The sequence below is a fragment of the Lepidochelys kempii genome, chromosome 8 (genome assembly GCF_965140285.1).
Source record: "Lepidochelys kempii isolate rLepKem1 chromosome 8, rLepKem1.hap1, whole genome shotgun sequence".
Taxonomy (NCBI): domain Eukaryota; kingdom Metazoa; phylum Chordata; order Testudines; family Cheloniidae; genus Lepidochelys; species Lepidochelys kempii.
The window spans coordinates 75,163,410-75,186,460 of NC_136387.1; the positions used below are offsets into that span (position 1 = coordinate 75,163,410).

General features: G+C 41.7%; 1 protein-coding gene across 7 annotated transcripts in view; it reads left to right on the forward strand.

Annotated features, from left to right (window-relative positions):
* Positions 1–23,051, forward strand: part of TGFBR3 (transforming growth factor beta receptor 3) — a 178,446-nt gene that overhangs the window by 42,483 nt on the left and 112,912 nt on the right. For 5 of the 7 annotated variants that reach the window (XM_073357091.2, XM_073357089.2, XM_073357088.2 and 2 more), the window contains exon 3: positions 7,482–7,580. The exons of 1 other annotated variant lie outside the window; for it this stretch is intronic. In XM_073357091.2, the coding sequence (XP_073213192.1) occupies positions 7,482–7,580 (99 nt within the window). Of the gene's footprint in view, positions 1–7,481; positions 7,581–23,051 lie in introns of those variants that run through there. One more of the 7 variants, XM_073357093.2, reaches the window with a different exon arrangement.

The window sequence follows — 23,051 nt, forward strand, 5'->3', positions numbered from 1 at the left end:
ACCCAGGTGGGGAGGTAAAACTCTGCAGATAAACTTTTGAACTCTGGGGCTGCACTGACCAGGGACAGAGACGTTTGGGTTGTTGGACTTTTGGGACTTTGGTTGACTTTTGGGTTGCTGGACTCAAGAATCAAAGGGAAAGGACATGGCCCAGTTTGCTTGGGGTGGATTTTTTGCTCATGGGTTGTGTCATGAATCCTGTTGGTGGTGTTTCCCCAACATAATGCCACATTGTTTCTCTCTGTTAATAAAAGGCTTTTGCTACACTCAGACTTTGTGCTTCCGAGAGGGGAAGTATTGCCTCTTAGGGGCGCCCAGCAGGGGTGGTATATAATTGTCCCAGGTCACTGGGTGGGGGCTTGAGCCGGTTTTGCATTGTGTTATTGGAATGGAACCCCTAGATACTGAACCCGGCCCTTGTTGCTGCAACTCTGACGGGCAGAAGGGTTACAAATAGGTCCTCAAAGTAATGTTAGCTGTAACCATTTCTCTACTGAGCACACCAAAAAAAAAAAAAAAGGGGGGGGGGCAAAAAAAAGCAAGAAGCAAGCAGGCAAAGGACATTTTATGGCTAAATCCTCTTGCATATGGTTGCCATCTACATGAGATATGAGTTATCCCCTATAAATTTGCATAAAACATCCACTCCCAAATTTATAGGACCATCCTTTCTCACTTTTCATTTAGTCCTTTCTCTGGAAAATCTCCTATGAACTTCAACAGGAGTCTTCCCTGATTAAGGAAAATCCAGGGTAGGCTAAGCTAGATTCACAAAAGGACTTGAGCATCCAACTGTCACTTTACGTGCCTAAATCCCAGAACCAGGCCCTGCTGGGATTCACAAAACCCCAGCTCAGCTGCCGTCTAACCCTGTAGGTGCCTAAACTTTTTGCAGTAAACGTTACTTTTTGCAGTAAATTTCTGTTTCTGCCTCTGGGCATGCACATTACAGCCCTCTGCTTCTCATCCAGACACCGAAGTCCCTGAGCGATTCATGAACTGAGGAAAGATTGGCGTTCCTACACCTATCTACTCTGCTGGGCCCAATCTGGTATGCATACTCTGATGTCACCTACTGGGTCAGGCCCCAATAGGTGAGCTTACACAACACAGTAGTGTGGGTAAGGAGGCCTTCCCTCCTAACTTTTAGCTTAGCAGTTAGTGTACTCAGCTTGGATGTGAAAGATCCTCAGTTCAAGTCCCTCGTCCACCTTTTGTGAAGGTCTTGATACCTGTGTTCAGAAAATGAAAATTAATTTTCAGTGAGCCACAGTTCCACAAACAGACCATGCAATTACATTTCCCACAGAGAATTCAAATCATGGTAATATTCTTGCAGTTTAACCAGTCTAGGGACCAGCAAGCATGTGAACTGTATCACAGCCAAATCCTGAAGTCAATACTTTATATCAGATGTATCTATGCTGAGCACCTTATTAATATAGACCCCATTTGTGCAGTAGGATCTTCATGGACACAAGAGTCTGGGCTAGTTGTTTCCATGTGGTATTTGGCCCATCGAATGTAAGATCTAAAAAATGCCATAACTTTTATTGACTTGGACCCAGACAAAGCCTTTGATGATGATTCGTCTTACATTTCCTTAAACATACAGGTATTTGCAAACATTTATCAAAAATAATCAATTCATAGCTTGTTATCAAGACACAGAAGCAAACATGTTAAGAGAAACAGGCTGTATATTAAAAATTAGCAAAGTTGGATAGTAACTTTAGCTGCATGTATGCATAACATAGTTTTGGCTTTGCTCTGCTTTTGGAATTTTAATAAAACAGACTTCCTAGAACAAAGAACGGTAAAAAGCCATCAAAGCAGAGCATAATTTAAAGGGAAATATAGTATACATTTTAATATAATTCCGAAACAAGTTTCAAAGATGATAAAATTAAACCAAATAACTGTGCAGAGGTGCAAAGAATTTCTGAGATGAGATGCTTCATATATATGTTGTTAAAATAATTATTTGTTTTATTTTGATATTGTGATAGTGCACAAAGATCTCGGGCTAGTACCGTGGGGTCCAGACCTAGGTGCTGTAAAAACACATAAGATGTGATCCCTGCTGCAGAGTGCTTACCATAAAAAATGACGTAAAATGTGGTGGTGATAAGGGGTGCAGTGTATAAACAGAGGGATCAGGGTGGTGATGGGTTCCTGACTTGGTTCTGTTTCCTATTCATGAACTGGGGAAAGAATGGCATTCCTACACCTATCTCCTCTGCGGGGCCCAATCTGGTATGCATGCTCTGACATCACCTACTGGATCAGGCCCCGATAGGTGAGCTTGGGGTCTCAGGGCGGGGGGGGTGCAGGGAGGGGAGATGAGGGGAGAGTGGAAGAAAAGGGAGAGGAGACAGGAAGGTGAGGGACTTCGAAGGAAAGGAAAGGGGAAAGGAGGTCAAGGCAAATAGCCAGTCAGCGGACAGAAAATAGCATCCAGACTTCACAACGTTTAGAGCCGTTCGCTGACATCATGAGTATATGGGGGAGGGTGGGCAGTGGATGAGAGTTGGGGCCCTGGGCCTCTTCCTCCCTTGCTGCTTTTAGGGATGGCTCCTCCCACCCCCTGGGGGGTCTGACTTTCATCTCCCAGCCCATATGGCTGGGGAAGGGGGACTACTAAGGCCTCGTGACTGGAGGTGGAGAGCTTGTCCTGCTAATTTCCATGGGGCTCTGGCTGGGCCTATCCCTGCCCTGGTGCTCCTGGCTATTGCTGCAGAAGAGTACTTCCTAAACCCACATTTCTAATATAATTGAGATTTTAATTTCAGTGGGGCCTTGTGGTGGTGGGGAGTTATGGGCAATAATGGATGTTGCTAGCGGCCCCTTTAGTCTGAATTAACTGAAGAATTTCATACAATTAGTTGTTCCCAATTTCTGGTTCTGTTTAACATACAGAAGCTGTTGGGTGTGCACCAAACTATGTTCAAAACCTTTGAAAATAATAATAATAACTGTAACCGGGTCCTACTGTGACCAATTTTGAAGGAGAAACTCGTTAAGGATATAGAGGCAAACTGTTATTGGGATAAAATACAACAAGGTTTTACAAATGGTGTATTGTGTTAGACCAACCTGATCTCTTTCTTTGAGAAGTTAACTGGTCTTCTAGACCAGTGGTGGTTAACCTTTACTGCAGCCAGCACCCCTTTGGTTCTCAAAATATGTTCTCGCACCCCTTATTAAAAATCGTTGAAGTAGGTCAGTTCTTTAAACCTAGATATCTGTATTTTTTGTATATTACAGTAATCAATAAAAATGTGTATTGTTAATAAATACATAGGTTTGATGAAACAAAGTAGTTGTACTTACGTGCCTGTGCTTAATTTGTATTTTCGATGATTTACCTTCTAAAAAAATCTGGCATGTCTCGCACCCCCAGAAAGGGTATCTCGCACCCTAGGTTAAGAACCACTGTTCTAGACAAAGGAAATGTAGCAGATCTGATCTACCTGGATCTCAGTAAGGCATTTCCCACATAGGAAATTATTAGTTAAATTGAAGATGATGGGGATTAATACGAGAATTGAAAGATGGATAAGGACCTAGTTAAAGAGGAGGCTACTGTGGGTCATAGTGAAAGGTGAACTGTCTGGCTGGAGGGAGGTTACTGGTTGAGTTTCTCAGAGATCGGTCTTGGGACCAATCTTATTTAACATTTTCATTAATGACCTTAGCACAAAAAGTGGGAGTGTGCTAATAAAGTTGCAGATGACACACAATTGAGGTGTTGCCAATTTGGAGGAGGACCAGAATATCATCAAAGATTTAGATCAGTGGTTCTCAACCTTTCCAGTCGACTGTACCCCTTGCAGGAGCCTGATTTGCCTTGCATATGCCCAAGTTTCACTTCACTTAAAAATTACTTGCTTACAAAATCAGACATAAATATACAATAGTGAGATTATTACTGAAAAATTGCTTATGTTCTTATTTTTTTACCATAGAATTATAAAATCAACTGGAATATAAATATTGTACTTACATTTCAGTGTATCGTATATACAGCATTATAAACAGGTCATTGTATGAAATTTTAGTTTGTACTGACTTCACTCGTGCTTTTTATGTAGCCTGTTGTAAAACTAGACAACACCTTCCTGAATTTAGGTGCTTCCTGGCAGACCTCTGTGTATCCCCAGGGGTATGTGTACCCCTGGTTGAGAACCCCTGATTTAGATGACCTTGAAAACTGGAGTAATGGGATAAAATTTAGTAATGTTAAGTGCAAGGTCCTGCACTTAGGGACTGACAACAAGAATTTTTGCTATAAGCTGGGGGATATGTCAGTTGAAGGGACAGAGGAGAAGAAAGATCTGGATGTATTGGTCAACCACAGGGTGATTATGAGCCAACGATGTGATGCAGCTGTGAAAAAGGCTAATGTAGTCCTAGGATGCATCAGTCGAGGTATTTCCAGTAGAGAGATGGAAGTGTTCTTATCATTATACAGGGCATTGGTTAGACCTCATCTGGAACACTCTGTGCAATTCTGTTCTCACTTGTTCAAGAAAGATGAATTCAAACTGGAAGAGATGCAGAGAGAGGCTACTAGTATGATCAGAGGAATGGAAAACCTTCCTTATGAGAGGAGACATAAGGAGCTTGGCAAATTTAGCCTTCCCAAATGAAGGCTGAGGGAAGATAAGATTTCTCTCTATAATACATCAGAGGTATAAATGCCAAGGAGGGAGAGGAGTTATTTAAGGCCAATGTTGGCACAAGAACAAATGGATATAAATTGGCCATCGTCAACAAGTTTAGGCTTGAAATTAGACAAAGGTTTCTAACCATCAGAGGAGTGAAGTTCTAGAACAGCCTTCCAAAGGGATCAGTAGGGGCAAAAACTTAACTTGTTTCAAGACTGAGCGATAAGTTTATGGAATGGATGATGTAATGAGACTGCCTACAATGGCATGTGGCCCACGCAAGACTGCTATTAACAAATAACTCCAATGGCTGTTATTTGGGGAGGGCTCTGAGTTACTACAGAGACTATTTCCCAAGTGTCTGGCTGGTGGGTCTCACCCACCTGCTCGGGGACTAACTGATTGTGATATTTGGGATCAGGAAGGAATTTCCCTCCAGGCCACAATGGCAGAGACCCTAGGGTGTTTTGTTGTTTTTTTTTTTTCTTCCTCTGCAGCATGGGGCACAGATCACTTGCTGGTTTGACCTAGGTAAATGGTAGAATTTCTGTAACTCGAAGTCTTTAAATCCAGATTTGAAGACTTCAGTAACTCAACCAGAGGTTATGGGTCTATTACAGGAATGGGTGGGTGAGGTTCTGTGGCCTGCAAAGTGCAGGAGGTCAAAGCAGGTTATCATGATCTAGCACTCAAAAGAAACATGCTGCTTTAGGTAAATAGAAATTAATTGGAAGTCTTTAAATTTAAAACCATTGAATTATTTGCCTAAGGGGCAAACTCTTTAAATACCTGTATTTCTTTTGCCTTGTAAATTAGTGGTTGTAACAGTAAGAGGTTGTAAAAAAGGAGAATATAGTCACAGTCATGTTTGTGCAAAGCATTTATCTCAAAATTCCCTTTTAACGAGTGACGGCTTTAGAAAATCTGCACCAATTTTGCTGAGGTCAGACAGTTTACAAGTTCAAGGTAAGAAGCCCTTGACCTTTTGGAAATATTATGAAACTTATTTGTTTAGGTTTATAATTAGAGCTGGCATTTCTGAACCTAGGGCCAGTGAGGTAGTTTCTTGAACTCTTTATTATTAGCTTAATAGAAAGAAAAGTTTAATGTGGACTGTTAATTTAAACAGCTTACAAAGCCTGTGCATTAACCTACTAATGTTCATGTTGCTTAGATTTTTCTGGTACCCATATTTTTCCTTGTCAGTCCCTTTTGTGGCAATGTTCATAGTGGGAATATCACAAGCCACTTGGCCCCTGGCCTTGTATTGAGATTGCCACTCATTACTGAGTCAGTTTTATCCAAGATCAAAGTTCAGTATCTTTCCAAGACACCTGCCAGAAATTGTTGCCACCGTATATCTACAATCGCATGACATTTAGATTAAATAAAAGTAAATGTTATTGACGTTACAGAAATAGAAAAGTTAAAAGATAAGCAAAACACACTTATGTAGACAGATATTATGGAAAACTGCTAAATGGGTCTCTAGTTTAAGTTACAGAATAGTGAGATACAAGATGGCAGACTCTGTCCAGGGAAACAGTGACTCAGAAAAGGATTGGGGTTCATGGAGGATAATCAGCTAAACATGAGCTTTCCATGCAATGCTGCAGCAAAAAGGCTAATGCAATCCTGAGATGTATAAACAGGAATCTTGAGTACGAGAAGACACATAATATTACCTCTGTATTTGGCACTGGTGCAACCACTAGTGGAATATTGTGTCCAGTTCTGGACTCCACAGTTCAAGAAGGAAGTGGATAAATTTGGGAGGGTTTAGAGAAGAGCCATGAGAATGACTGACTAAAGGATTGGAAAACTTGCCTTGTAGTGAAAGACTCGAGTGCAATCTCTTTAGTTTCCTTAAGAGAAGGTAAAGGGGTCACTTGATCAGTCTGTAAATACCTACATGTGGGGGGGGGGAAATTGATAGATTGTCTGGTAGATTGAAGACTCTTCAAATGTATAACAAGATCCAGTGGATGGAAGTTGGAGATGGACAAATTCAGGCTGGAAATAAGGCGTACATTTTTGACAGTGCGAGTGATTAACCATTGGAACAATTTACCAAGGGTCTTTGGTGGATTGTCCATCAATGGCAATTTTTAAATCAAGATTGGATGCTTTTCTAAAAGCATCTAGTTCAAACAGGAGTGTGAAGTCCTATGGCCTATGTTTTACAGTTGGTTGGACAGTGGTTCTTAACCAGAGGTATGTGTACCCCTGTGGATATGCAGAGGTCTTCCAGAGGGTACATCAACTCATCTAGATATTTTCCTAGTTTTACACCAGGCTACATAAAAAGCGCTAGCGAAGTCAGTACAAACTTAATTTCATACAGACAATGACTTGTTTATATACTATATATACTTGTTTATATACCATACTATGTACTATATTGTACACTGAAATGTAAGTACAATATTTAAATTCCAGTTGATTTATTTTAAAATATATGGTAAAAATGAGAAAGTAAACAATTTTTCAGTAATAGTGTGCTGAGACACTTTTGTATTTTTATGTCTGATTTTCTAAGCAAGTGGTTTTTAAGTGAGGTGAAACTTGGGAGTACACAAGACAAATCAGACTCCTGAAAGGGGTATAATAGTTTTGAAAGGTTGTGAACCACTGGAATAGATGATCACAGTGGTCCCCTCTGGCCCCTTCTGGCTCTATGATCTATGAAACTATGAGATTACCTATGGTAGGGGAGGAAAAGTCTTCTGTTATGGATTAAAGCTATCTGCAGTTCAGTGTAACGTACTTACAAAGTCTCTGTGTAATCAGAGATGCTTCTTTCCTTTACAGAGAACACATCTTCCCCCATCACCCCACCTCTGAAAAGCTCTCTCCTTTCACATTTGAGGCAACAGACTACACATCACCTGCTACAATCAGACCAGTATGGTAAATTGATTTGAATCAGATGACTCATGCTACTTGTTTTCACTATTCTGTATATGGTAAATGTGATGTTGTCTCACTCTCATTGTCGTATTTGATATGGGTATTTTGTTAGCAAATTACCATTGGGCGTTTTCCAGAACAACAGTAAATGATGAAACATGGATTTCACCCACTCTGTTAACAAACAGCCCAGCAAGCAAAATGTATGTAAATTTTAAGATAAAGTGATTCAAAAGTGTAGTATAATGTCATAAATCCACATACAATTATTTGTGTAGGGTTGTTTAAACCACTGTTACAGCAGTTTGGAAACAAGCTTGTATTCCTACTTTGGGCTCCCACATCACTAGTAACACATCTTGACTTCCCTTTTAATCAGGATGGCTCCTTCCAGCAGCAGGCTCAAAATGCCAATTGGAATGAAAACCTTTTTGTTATTTCAGGCAAATGTTGGACCAATCAGAGCATATTTTTTTTCAGTTCTGTATTGCATTACAGCTGAAGTAAACAGTCACATGTCTTTACTACAGATGGAGACGAAGTCCAGGGTGGTCCAAGGCAGCTGTTTGCTCTACTGAGTCTCCCAAAAGAACAAGGGTCCAAGTCTCCCACTGTAGAGTATTTGCACAAGAATAATCCTCTTAAGATTCACAGGAATTATTCATATCCTAAAATGGAAAAATCAGACACTTGATTATTAGGTTTACACATTTTGTGAGGGACATTCAGATCTCTACTTTGGAACTACATTGCTTGAAGTCTCAGGAAAGTCCATTCTGCCTTCTTTTCCCCTGAAAATTGGAAGGTTTTCTTTAAATACAGCATTTGGTTCATTTGATTATTTCTTTGTCATCTCCTGACAATTCAATTGTGCCAGATTCTCCTTCTCCCTCAGTACCTGAGAATTTCAAGGCATACCAGGATCTTTTGCAGCTTATGGCTGCTTTCTTGGGCATCCAGGCAGAATTTTTACAGGAGAATATGCACAAGTTCTCAACATTCTCCAACTGTCTGTGCTGGGGAGAATAGTGCTCCCTATTAATGAAACTGCCCTGGAACCTGCAAAGGCAAGGGCTTCAGTGTTGCCCACTGCAAAGCATTTGGAGAAGTGCTCTTTCATCCCTGTGCAGGGTTTTGTGGGTTTCTAGTCTCACTCAGGCCCTAATTCTCTTGTTATGACTGCAGCGAACGATAGGGCTTGACAGGGTAGATATCAATCTACTCCCAAGGAAAAGGAGTCCAAGAAGATGGACTTGGGAGAAAGATTTTTTTTTTTTACCTCCTCTTCCCTGCAAATGTGTATCAACAACCAACATAAATATGACTTCCGTTAATTGGACTGCCGTATCTAAATTTGCAGACAAGTTGCTGGATGCCTCCAGAATGCTTTTGTGGTTGAAGGCTGTTTGATGATCAAGTTTTCTCAGTAGTCAGCATTGGACATGACTGATACATTGGCCAGAATTATGGCCTCAGCTGTGACCATTAGGAAGGTGTCATGGCTGCAGAATTCAGGCACTGGTTCTCAGGTGCAACAGGCTATTGAGGATCTTTCCTTCTATGGTTGGGTGCTATTCTCAGACAAGACAGATGAGAACTTGCACTCTTTTAAAGATTCATGAGCCAAGCTGCATTCTTTAGAGGTGTATCCTGTAGTGGTTCAAAGGTACCATTTTGGGAGTCAGCAACAGCAGTACTGCTCTCGGCACTTCATTGGGCAGTCCTTCTTTCACTCAAAGTAGTGGAAATACCCCAGAAAGTGTCTTAGATCTCAGAGGCAAAGGCCTTCAGGTTCTAGTTTCAGCCAATTGACTCATGTCCTTCCCAGCATCTACTGAGTGACTGTTTTTGACTCTGTGTCTGGGGCAGTGATCCAGTCATGATTTCTACATACCTGTCCCCCCTTTCAGGGACAGACTGGCTCACTTTTACAATGTTTGGGACTCAGTTACCACAGACAACTGGGTCCTAAGCACTGTCAGATCAGGTTATGCCATCCAGTTTTTTTCCATCCTTCCTCCCTACCCTCCTTCCCAATCCCTCTTCAGGGACTCCTCTTCCTAGACACTGCTCTTCAAGCAGGTTTAGTCTCTGCTAGCTTTGGGAGCTGTGGAGGAGGTTCCTCTGCAGCAGTGGGATTGGGGGGGTTTATTTTCAGTACTTTCTGGTTCCCAAATCCAAGGGAGAGGTGAGACCTATTCTTGAGCTCCGCACTTTAACAACTATATTAGGTTTGGGAGGTTCCAGATGGTCACCATAACAACTGTCCTCCCCACATTAAATCACAATGTGGCTTGCTACCCTGGGCCTTCAGGATACTTATTTCCACATAGTGGTTCTCCCAAGCAACAGGAAAGTCTTCTGGTTTGTCATGGTGAACTGTCACTATCAGTACACCATACTCCTTTTTGCCTATTCTCTGCTACCCAGGTCTTTTAACAAATTGTAGTTGCAGTGATGGCTTACCACAGGCTGAAAGGAATTCATATCTTGCTATATCTGGATGATTGGTGACTGAGAGGCAAGTCCAGGGAAGAAGACCTCTCTCATGTACATGTCACACTACACTGACTCAATTGCCTGGGCCTTATCCTAAACAGGAAGTCAGTGTTTGTCCCCACTCAAAAAAGCAAGTTCGTTGGGGCCCTAATAGATTCTGTGAGGTTGAGAGCATTGTTGCTGGCTGACCAGCTTTGTCTGGATCTGCACACATGGCTGCATGCACACAAGTGGTCCATTCTGTCAGATTGCATCTTCATCCTCTCCGAATGTGGCTTGTCAGTCTATCCATCTCTTGGACAAATCTGTCCACTTCCTGTGCTGATCATGGACTCCTTACAGTGATGGACAGTTCATGACAACATATGCCAGGGTGTTTCTTTCTTTCAGCTCCTGCTAACCAGGACTATTGTCAATAACATCTCCTTGATGGTCTTGGGAGCTCATCTGGGGTCACTGAAAGTTCTGGGCCTGTGGTCAGAATAGGAAACTTCACTGCTGGACTTCAAAATCCAGGAGCTTTGGGCCACCTACAGTCCCTGTCTCACTTTCCAAGTCCACGTCAAAGGCTCAGTCTTTCACATACTCACTGACAATATTGCTGTAATGTATTATGTGAACAGACAAAGGGGACTACAGTCAAGTGTTCTGTGTCAGGAGGTGATAAGGCTCTGGCGGTTTTGTATCAGACAAAGCATTACTCCAGGAGCTGATCACTTACCTGGGGTTCAGAATCAACTTGCGGGTCACCTCATGAGGAATTTCTCCCTGTGTCTCTGAAGCTCTGTGTCCTGCCATCTGCCTTTGCAGCTTGGGGTATGCAGACGATCAACCTGTTTGCCATGAGAGACAACTAGTAATGTTGTCAGTTTTGCCCTTAAGGGGGTCTCAGTCCAGGCTCCCTGGCCAACACTTTTCACCTGAATTGGGAATCAGCATTCCTGTATGCTTTTCTTCTGATTCCAATCATTCTGCAGGTCATTCTCATATTGAAATTGGACCATGCCAGACTCCTCCTCATTGCTCTGGCATGGCTGAGGCCATGTTGGTTCTTAGACCTTCTCACATTAATGTTTCAGCCTTCCACATCCCTTCCTTTTCATCCCAACCCCTTGACTCAGCATCACGGACAGATTTTGCATCCTGCGCTCTTTCTCCATGCCACTGTGTGCATGGCTACAGGAGAAGGAAGAGTGATATTCAGAAGCTGTATGACAGCTTCTGCTCAATAGTAGGAAGCCCTCTACTAAATGGCTTATTTTGCCAAATGGAAGTATTTTTCGATATGGTTGTTGGCCCACGGAGTTCAGTCAAAGCTGGCTTATATCCAGGACATCTTGGAATACTTATATCTCCAGTCGTCAGGTCTTGTACTTAGCTTGTTGATGGTGCATCTGGTGGTGATTTCAGTGTTTCATCTGCTCATCCTTAGGAGGTCGGTATTTTTGAATACTGTGGTAACAACGTTCTTGAAAGGAATTCTTTGTTTCCACCAGCTATTGAGAGAAGCAGTTCTTTGTGGAACCTTATTAAGGCCTTAGTGGCTCTGAAGGGACCTTTGTTTGAGTCTGCAGCATCTTCTTCCTTTTCTCTTTTGTGTCAAAACAATGTTCCTGATGGCAGTAACATATACGAAGAGAGTGTTTGAGTTGCAGGCTTTGATGGCAGAGTCTCCTTACATGCAGTTCTCCAAAGACAAAGTGACCTTGTGACAACACCCTCTGGTTTTATCTATTGTGGTTTCTCAGTTTCATTTAAACCAGGTGGTGTATTTACCTGTGTTCTGTCCTAAGCCACATTCAACCCCAGCAGAGCAGCGTCTTCACATGTTGGATGTCAGGCAGTGTCTGACTTTTTACCTGGAAAGGACTTAGTCTTTTTGTGCTTCTCCTCATCTATTTGTAATAGGCAGACTGAATGAAAGGACAAGCAATCTCTTCGCAGACAGTCTCTAGGGAAAACTTCATATATAGAGAGACAGAATACAAGAGAGCTCTGATCATTCCCCATGTGTGAGCTCATAGAATCATAGAATATCAGGGTTGGAAGGGACCTCAGGAGATCATCTCGTCCAACCCCTTGCTCAAAGCGGGACCAATCCCCAATTTTTGCCCCAGATCCCGAAATGGCCCCCTCAAGGATTGAACTCACAACCCTGGGTTTAGCAGGCCAATGCTCAAACCATTAAGCTGTCCCCCCCGTCATTCTACCTGAGTGCAGGCTATGTCAATGTCCAATATTGAAATGTCACCTAAAAACACCAATCTGCAGGCCTGGCACTTGCTCAATTGTACACACATGTGCAAACCATTATGCTATTACTGCAGCATCTAGAGCAGATGCAAACTTTGGGAAGGCAGTTCTGCAATCCTTGTTTAACTAGACTCCCAGCTCCACCCACTGTGAGTGCTGCTTGTGAGTCACCTATGTGGAATACCAGCTGCATCTACTTGAAGAATAAAAAACAGTTACTTAACTGAACTGTAACTGTTGTTCTTGAGATGTGATGCAGATGTGGGTTCTACCCACCCTCAGTCCCCCTCTGAATTGGAGTCTATGCTCTTGAAGTTCAGTGAGAAAGAACTGATAGCAGTTGACGCCATGCCACCCCATGTAGCCAGGGGAGGGCCTACAGCCACAAGGTGTGAGTGCCCCCCTACAGTACTGCTAGACAAAATTTTCCAGCTTTGTGCATACATACCTGTGAGGAATACACATATGCATGATATTTCCCAAGTACAACGGCTACCATTCAAGTAAGTAATATTTTTTTGCTTCATGAGGATATACTTAATCCCAGATACCGTGTGTTATGGACCATTCCTACAATAGAGTAAATATGAAAATATGATCCAGCTCTTCCTTGCCCTTCCCAACAGTGAGATGTACAAAGCGTTTTACACTCTCTATACTGCTATACCTTATTTTTCATCAAGTGCCTACGCACGCTGTCCCTCAACAGATCCCAGTAGAATTTAGAGTACATCAGTTTTCTTAAGGAAGGAGCTTTCCAGGCAAAACAGAGGTCTGAGTAACTATCACCTAGGACCTACTAATGGGGAGTTCTTAATCTGCAGCTACTGGAAACCAGAACTGGAGTCCATTGTGAACGGAGGTACTAACTCCTCAAAAGAGCAAATTTAAAAAAAAAAAATACTAGAATTCAAATAACCATTAGTTTTCCTCAAATTTAACCCTTTTGCATCAGTGAGATTTAAAAGTATTTTTAAAAAGTCACAGCTTATTCATAAGTGCTTTCTAACCTGTGAACTTTCCGACTTCAGTGATGAGTGAAATGACTGATTCTCCTTTTACTGAAGAGTGAAGTTAAAATGTATGTGGTTTGATGGTGTTACACTCCTAATACTTCATGCTTTCTATTTGATATTTTTTCTTCCCTATCTGATTGCTGCAATACCATTACTTTTACATGGAGTGATTTTAGACTGTTCCCCTAGATTTCTGCGTGTTTATTGAAGAGCAGTACAGTAAATTCTTACTCTAACATACTTGTGTTCCTTTTGGAAATAGTCTTGTTTTGCTAGCAAACTATTATTTGGTGAAAGCTGCAAGTGGGCATGGTGGTTGGGTTAGGCTTCCAGCTTGGCCAGTAATATTGAAGAGCGGATACATAAGATAATTATGGCTGGAGATAAGATGTGCAATTGTTTTCCACTCTAGAGTACATTTATAGCTGTAATCACACTTTTTAAAGCTCTAAAATAGTGGTTTTGGTCATTTAAATAGTAACATAATTAATTGTGTTTTCACAAATCCATAATGCAGGCAGTTAATTCAGAACAGTATTCTTACACCTGACCCCCATTCTTAGTTTTTTAAGCAGCCTTTTTTTCTTTGAAGTTGGGAGAAAGAGTTGATGTGAAGATTCTGTCTACACTGCAAAAATCAAAAACCAAAAAACTTCTGTGTTCTTAACTCAGTTAGCTAACCTGTGGTAGCTAACTAGGGTTTAAAAAGTGGTGAAGACAGACTAGCTCGACTTTCAACTCAACTTTCAATTTAGCAGCTCAAGTTCAGCCCCATGCTCCCATATAGGCTTTAATTTTAGCTGCTGTCCAGACTTAAAAGCAGAGTTGCTGTGTCTTCACTGCTATTTTAACCTGAGTTAGCAAAGTGAACCTTTTTTGCAGTGTAGACGTACAGTAAGAGCTAGTCAATTGAAAGCAATACTAAGCCCTCTAAAGCCTCTTGAAAAATGGTTAGACCAGAAAGTAGAGAGTGATTCTTTCAAAAAGAATGAGTAACTCCGTGGTATCTGAAGGACTGCTGTCATAATAGTCTTTTGTGTAAATTAATCAAGGCTACAGTTGTGTCCTGTTTAAAAAAAAAAATCATTAAAACTGTTCCAGACCTCAGATCTCTGATGAATGTTTTAAATTTTCAGCATTTGACATGTCGCTGTTTTAGCTGTCTTTTAAGAAATAGTTAGCCCCAGTCTCGCCATCCCTTTCGGAGGCATGAATAGTGTGCTTGCCGTGAGACTGGGGAGAGAAGCATTACTGAGAGACCTTATGTCATGACAACAATGTCCTGCCATTGTAAAGGGTGAATTTAGTAATGCTGAGAAAAGTAAATGAATTCATGCCAGGAAAAGCTTTATATTTAGAAAAAACAATCTCCTGTGTGTACCCAAGAGTGGAACAGATCCTTTTATATGTCTTAAGTGTAATTGATTGTGCTTGTTTCCAGTAAATATAGGTCAAATAGTAGTTTTAAGTAGATATAGTAACATGAAATTTAGATTGATCTATTGCATGAGGCATATTTTTATTAAGTAAAATTTATAGGACTGTCAAATAAAAAATTATGGCAGTTAATCATGAGATTAAAAATAGTCGTGATTAATTGCAGTTTTAATCACACTGTTAAACAATAATAGAACACCAATTTAAATTTATTATAAATCTTTTGGATGTTTCCCTACATTTTCAAAAATATTGAATTCCGTTACAACATAGAATACAAAGTGTACAGTGCTCACTTTTATAATTACAAATATTTGCACTGTAAAAGAAGATAAACAATAAATTGTATTTTTCAGTTCACCTCATACAAGTATGGTATTGCAATCTCTTTATCTTGAAAGAGCAACTTACAAATGTAGATTTTTTTTTACATACCTACACTCAAAAAACCGCAATGTAAAACTTGAGAGCCCACAAGTCCACTCAGTCCTACTTCTTGTTCAGCCAGTCACTAAGACAAACAAGTTATTTACCTGCCAGATATACCTTATGTGACAGATATACCTTGCAATGCCATCTACAACAGTGCCATGCGAACGCCTGTTCTCACTTTCAGGTGATGTCATAAATAAGCAGGCAGCATTATCTCCCATAAATATAAACAAACTTGTTTGTCTTAGTGAACAAGAAGTAGGACTGAGTGAACTTGTAGGCTCTAAAGTTTTACATTATTTTGTTTTTGAGTGCTATGTAAAAAAATATTTCTAGATTTGTAAATTGCACTTTCATGATAGAGATTGCAATACGGTACTTATGTGGGGTGAATTGAAAAATACTATATCTTTTGTTTATCTTTTTTACAGTGCAAATATTTGTAATAAATTATAAAAGTGAGCAGTGAGCACTGTACACTTTGTATTCTGTGTTGTAACTGAAACCAATATTTTTGAAAATATAGAAAAATATCCAAAATATTTAATACATTTCAATTGGTATTCTATTATTGTTTAATAGTGCGATTAAAACTGTGATTAATCACAACTATTTTTTAATCTGGCTAATTTGTTTTGCATTAAGTGCTTGTGTTAACTGCAATTTATTGACAGCCCTAAAATATGAATAGCAATTTAATACATTTATTAAGCATGCCAAGGCAATGCTAGTATGATTATTGTACTTTCCATTGTGACATGAGATTTGTCAAAAATGAACAAATAGCCTCTGCAAGGGAATAAAAGTATCATAAAATTATCTTGGTTAACACCATATGGTGTTTTCAACAACTGTATGTGTACATCTTCTGTATATTAATCTAGAGAGCATGAATGTAGCCAGGCTTAGGACTAAAGGTCCTTATTCCACATCCATTTGAAAAAATTAGATTGGCCCAGATGAGTATTTAAATGTAATTACAGCCTCAAACACTTCATCTTCTCTCCCAAACATATTCCTGACGACATCCCGAGAGATATGATATATGTGTAAAGGTAATGAATAAATAGCAGATCCACTAAACAGAAGACATCACGAGAATACATTTACTTGGGATTCTGTAAGCATGCTGTATGTTAGGTGGACTGCTGAAACTATTAAGAGTGAGAATGCAAATGGAGCTGTTGAGCTAGTATTTTGTGCTACAACTGTGCTAAACATGAACTAGGAGGGAAAAAGAACTGTACCTGTATAGGAAGGTCTCTTTACATTTGTTTCCTGTTTGTCCATAATCCTTATACAGAATTAATAGTACATATAGGGGTAATTTATTCAAATTGGTCTCTTCGGATTGTTCTTCTACTAAGTCATATCCAGTTCAGTGGGCCAAATTCTACCCTCATTTACGTAAGTGTAAATGTAGAGTAACTAAGTTGTTGAGACCGATGGAATGAAACTGAGTGTACAGTATATGCAAATCATAGAATATCAGGGTTGGAAGGGACCTCAGGAGGTCATCTAGTCTAACCCCCTGCTCAAAGCAGGACCGATCCCCAATTAAATCATCCCAGCCAGGGCTTTGTCAAGCCTGACCTTAAAAACTTCTAAGGAAGGAGATTCTACCACCTCCCTAGGTAACGCATTCCAGTGTTTCACCACCCTCCTAGTGAAAAAGTTTTTCCTAATATCCAACCTAAACCTCCCCCACTGCAACTTGAGACCATTACTCCTTGTCCTGTCCTCTTCTACCACTGAGAATAGTCTAGAACCATCCTCTCTGGAACCACCTCTCAGGTAGTTGAAAGCAGCTATCAAATCCCCCTATCAAATCAAATCCCAGTTCCCTCAGCCTCTCCTCATAAGTCATGTGTTGCAGACCCTTAATCATTTTTGTTGCCCTTCGCTGGACTCCCTCCAATTTATCCACATCCTTCTTGTAGTGCGGGGCCCAAAACTGGACACAGTACTCCAGATGAGGCCTCACCAATGTCGAATAGAGGGGAACGATCACGTCCTTCGATCTGCTGGCTATGCTCCTACTTATGCATCCCAAAATGCCATTGGCCTTCTTGGCAACACTGCTGACTCATATCCAGCTTCTTGTCCACTGTCACCCCAGGTCCTTTTCCGCAGAACTGCTGCCTAGCCATTTGGTCCCTAGTCTGTAGCTGTGCATTGGGTTCTTCCGTCCTAAGTGCAGGACCCTGCACTTATCCTTATTGAACCTCATCAGATTTCTTTTGGCCCAATCCTCCAATTTGTCTAGGTCCCTCTGTATCCTATCCCTGCCCTCCAGCGTATCTACCACTCCTCCTAGTTTAATATCATCCGCAAATTTGCTAAGAGTGCAATCCACACCATTCTCCAGATCATTTATGAAGATATTGAACAAAACCGGCCTGAGGACCGACCCTTGGGGCACTCCACTTGATACTGGCTGCCAACTAGACATGGAGCCATTGATCACTACCCATTGAGCCCAACAATCTAGCCAACTTTCTACCCACCTTATAGTGCATTCATCCAGCCCGTACTTCTTTAACTTGCTGACAAGAATACTGTGGGAGACCATGTCAAAAGCTTTGCTAAAGTCAAGAAACAATACATCCACTGCTTTCCCTTCATCCACAGAACCAGTAATCTCATCATAGAAGGCGATTAGATTAGTCATGCATGACATTCCCTTGGTGAATCCATGCTAACTGTTCCTGATCACTTTCCTCTCATGTAAGTGCTTCAGGGTTGATTCTTTGAGGACCTGCTCCATGATTTTTCCGGGGACTGAGGTGAGGCTGACTGGCCTGTAGTTCTCAGGATCCTCCTTCTTCCCTTTTTTAAAGATTGGCACTACATTAGCCTTTTTCCAGTCATCTGGGACTTCCCCCGTTCGCCACGAGTTTTCAAAGATAATGGCCAGTGGCTCTGCAATCACAGCCGCCAATTCCTTTAGCACTCTCGGATGCAGCTCGTCCGGCCCCATGGACTTGTGCACATCCAGCTTTTCTAAATAGTCCCTAACCACCTCTTTCTCCACAGAGGGCTGACCATCTACTCCCCAGGTTGTGATGCCCAGCGCAGCAGTCTGGGAGAAGACCTTGTTAGTGAAGACAAATCTCCTTTTTCTCACTGTTAAAATAGTATGCTTGGTGTCAGACCAGTTCAAAATGGAGGATTTTTTTAATGCTTGCTGGTTTGTATGCTTTTTGAACACACTGAGCCAAGGCCAAACTTTATTTCTGGATATCTTCCAACAAAATTGGCTTTCTAATTGGAAATAATCCATGCTTGTCTCTGACCTTCAGAATATTCATGGCTCTGCTGGAGTACATGGGCCAACATTTGTTGTGCTTAGGCAGTTTTAAAAATGATATCCACAGGGACTAACTCACAATGGTAAACTCCATGGGGAAGGAATATCACTATGGTAACTTGAAGACAGTTTGTTGCCCATTCTTTAATTCTTCTTCTAGTGTAAACAAAAAATATACTGAAGTTTTAAATAGGCCTTGCTTTTTTATTTTTGCAATTATTTGTCTGAGTCTTGAGTGTTTTAAACCCAGGTCATAACATCCCTTTTGTAGCTGACCTTGTTGTGAAGCAGGGAATTGAATCTCTTTTATGATAATAAGTATCTTAAATCATGTTTTAAAGATTCCAGCAACTGGACTTTAGAAAATGCCCTTCCTTCCTCTTTTTTTACGAGATGTTCTTTGATACTCTGTTTGCAAAAACATAGATTCATGTATTAACATATTGTTTAATGCTAGCTGCAGTTCGCCCAGGCCTGCAAATTATTTACAGTACAATGTGTATCTTGTTGAGTAGATCGAAAGTTATGGGCAAAGAGGAATTAAAAAAACAAGCAAAAAACACACATACACTCAAAAACTTCATCATGAGAGATTTTTGAGGAATAACCAGAACATATGGAATAGCTGAAGATAAATGTTTCCATAAGCCTAAATTAAGCCAGCTGCTCACCCTACTGTAGAATTTGGCCCATATATTTAATTCTACTCTAATTTTCTTTCTCTATGGTCCAGTGTAACTTTGCACCTATGGATGCACACAAGTGAAGTGGAGAAGCAGAATTTGGCCCAGGGTATTCAGAAGAAAAGCAGCTTTTTGGGGTGGGGGGGGGAGGAAAAATATAGCTTGTATTTAAATCTTTCATCACATTATATTTTTCTGAAGTTATAAAAGGTGTGATGTGTCTACAGCACCAATCTCACTGATACAGAACTGTGTTTGGGCTCTCCATTCTCCACCAGAAGTTTTAATAGCCATTGTTTGATTGAAAACAAATTTCCATAGACCACAAAAGGGATTTTAGTTTTTTGTTCACTCATCATGGAGACCAATGAAATGCAATTCAGTATGACACAGAAGGACATTTTTTGGAGTAATAGCAGAGTGAGTACTATATTAAATTTGTTGCTTCTGCCATGGGCTCTGTTGGGTTTAAATTGCTATTCAGATCAGGGGATAATGTGGAGCCACGCCCACCCAGCAGTAGATTCAGGAAGCACTGAGTGTCAGGTGTAATGTCTCCTGGAACTCTGAGAACACAGTCTGTCACTGTTTGGTCATTGGCCACTCATGCACACCCAGAATACCAGACATTCTGGGAATGGCATTGCCCACCGCTGCCTGAGTGACTGCTCCCACTGGCATAACCATGCATCCGAGGTCAGGCTATATGGAGGATGCCATTTTGAAGAGTGCCCTGCCCCCTCCAGCATGACCTCGCAGGTACGGTCACACCAGCCAGGCAGAGCAGTGGGATCTTCAAAATGGTGTCCCCTGGGCCTCATCTGGGGTTTTGTCTCAGTAATGAGCAGGGGACAAACCATTTAAAAACAGGACTGCCTGGCTTCAAACCAGACAAATGACTTGCCCATGCTGGCCAGTGAATAGGAGGGCCCTCTCTCCGCATCCCTTCTGAGAGTGCTAGACTCAGAGTTCTCAAGGTCAGAATAGTGCAAGGACGCCACATACAGTCCTTGATCTGGGGAGGACTTCGTGTCCTCTTCCTTCTTCCTCCACTGTATACCCTCACAATTCTGGGCACAGAGTTCAGCCCTACACATCCTTCCTTCTTAAATTTAAAATAATTAGGAAACAAAAAATACCCCAAACAAACAAGAAAAAACTTTAAGCTTGCATAGCCAATGTCATGGTTGCACTTATCCAGCTGGGTTAGCTTTGCAGTCCCTTCACATTGCAGAGCTACTAAGTAACGGTGACTACTGAGTGAAAGAGGGGACAAAGAAGAAAATAAATATTTGCCATCACTTTTGTTACCTTTGGCAGAACATTTTCTCAAAGACCAGGCTGAAGCTTAGAGTATTATGGAGGAGTTTTGTTTTGCTTAAGCTGTGGAAACAAGATCAGTTTTCAAGGTTTGTGCAATGAGACATTTAATGATAGTGAACTTACCCTTAAAGGGTCAGTTATAGGAATTCAGCCTTCATTTGAACTTGTAATCTTGTTATTTTTAATTAGAAAAGGACTGGCATGTTGTAAGTTATGGACTCCTCTTCCCCCTAAACCTGTTTCCTCCCTTTTGGCTTCTGGCTTTTTTTCTGAGACCTATGTGTCTGCATTTGGTGGCACAGAGCAATGTAAATATGACCTTTACCAGCAGTAGGCCAAATTCTGTCCTTGGAGTAACGTTCTTGCAACTTACTAAGACATACTGAAGTTGCTAACCAGACCCTATAAACCTGAGTGAGAACCATATTTTTTCTTCATCTCATTGAGGATCCACAGCCATTAAAGTGGGTCTTGAGCCTGCTTACACTTTGGGACGGGGGTGAGGCAGAATCAGAGCTGTCCATGATTATTAATGCAGGAGTTGGGAGAATCACGCTCCTTTCAGAGCCTGTCAGTTTCATTCTGCCTCCACAGCTGGCGACAAGTTCATCAGACCTTCCTGACATACAGCTCAAAGTAAAATGTTCCAATTATTTTTAGCAGAATAAATTGTCACTTTCTAATTGTTAGCTGTGCTCCATGGCTCTGCTGGGCTCAGAGAGCAGAGTACATTTAAAGTCTCCTACTTAATGTCCTTGCTTGAAGGTCTGCAGTGGCTGGAACTTCTGTGAACCATGCAAAGAGAATTGTGGCAGACAAGGCTAAGGAAAAGGAAGGCCCTGTGTCTCCTGCTCCTCCCCTCTCCTTGAGTGCCTGGATATGTGAATCTTCTGGGGTCATGGCCCAGGTACTTCAGCAATAGCCCAATCTGGACAGGGGTCACTGCTACCTGGCTCCCTAGAGAAGAAAATTAGTCCGGCATGAGCAGACAAAGTGTCTCCAACAGAGTATGTCTACTCTGCAGCTGGGAAGTGTAATTCCCAGCATGAGTAGTCAGACTCATGCTCACTCAGCTCTAGCTAGTGCACTAAAAATAGCAGCATGGACACTGCGACTCAGGTGGCAACTGGGGCTCCCAAGCACACCCAACCTCCTGGGTCTCAGCTCAGGTGGCTAGCCTGAATTTCTGCCTGAGCCCACAACATCCACACTGCTGTTTTTAGCATGCTGGTTTGAGTCCCGCTAGTGTAGGTCTGTCTCCCCAGCCTAGGAGGCTTACTCCCAGCTGCAGTGTAGATATACCCCCTGTGGCTGCCACTAATCCAACATGCAGAAGTAGAAACAATCCAGTTCATACAAAGAAGAGCTGCTCTGTTTGTGTTTAGAGACAATGCGTGACACGGTGACATCCTAGCTGAAGCCGAACTGGGCTGTACAGCAGCCAATTGATGAAGGGGGAAGAGTTGGTGGGAAGATACAAATGAAGAGGAGGCTTGGAAGTGGTGTGGAAGGGAGAGAATAGAGAGAAAAGAGGGAGTGGATAAACATAGGGCTGAATCCTGATTGCCTTAGTTATGCATATAATCCCATTGGGCTCGGTGCCTCTGCCTGTGTGAGAAAGACAAGCTAGTTTTGTCCCATATAAAAACAGACAAACATTGAACTATACAGTTATAATTCCACCTCTGAGTTTGGGTGAGGATATGGTGATGCCGTAAACCACAGGGAAAATGTTTGAGTCGTTTGTATATATCAGTGATACTCAGATTGAGGCTTGCGAGCTGTAAGTGGCTCTTTGCAGCACATGGTATTAAAATGCTGTGTGATTTAATTATTAACCAGTCAGGATGCTTTTCCTATGCTATTAACCAATTGTAGTTGATAAAATAAAAATACTTCATCAGTCATTTTGCAGTGAGAATTCTATATAGAGAGTAAATGAAACAATGAATTCACACTACTGTGGCTCTTTGGGTAATGTTGATTGCTACTTGGCTCCTGAACCACTGAGATCGGAGTATCACTGGTATATACAATAATCCAGTGGTTCTCAAACTTATTTGTATCACGCCCACATTCTTTGTGTCTGTAGTCGTTTATGCTCCTCAAACCACAGAAGTACGTATACTCCGCCCTGCTCTGAAGGCAGAGCAGAGAGTAGTGGCTGCTGGCTGGGTGCCCAGTTCTGAAAGCAGCACCACACCAGCAGCAGCTCAGAAATAAGGGTGGCAATGTGAAAAATGATATTTTGTCAATATCCGTTTTCATAGTAGACTTGACACTCCATTGCCACCCTGACTTCTGTGCTGCTGCTACCACCCCAGGGCTGGCAGCCTGAGCTGTTAGTAGAGCCCCCCACACCGGAGGCTGGCTGCCGCCTCCTCAAGGTTAGGGATTGGGGGAGAGGGAGGAAGGAGAGCCCGATCCCTGGCTGCTTCCTGGTGAAGGATGGAGGGGTGGGGAAGGAGAGCCCGAGCCTGGGCATCGGGGCTTCAGCTGTCAGTCCTAGGCAGTGGGG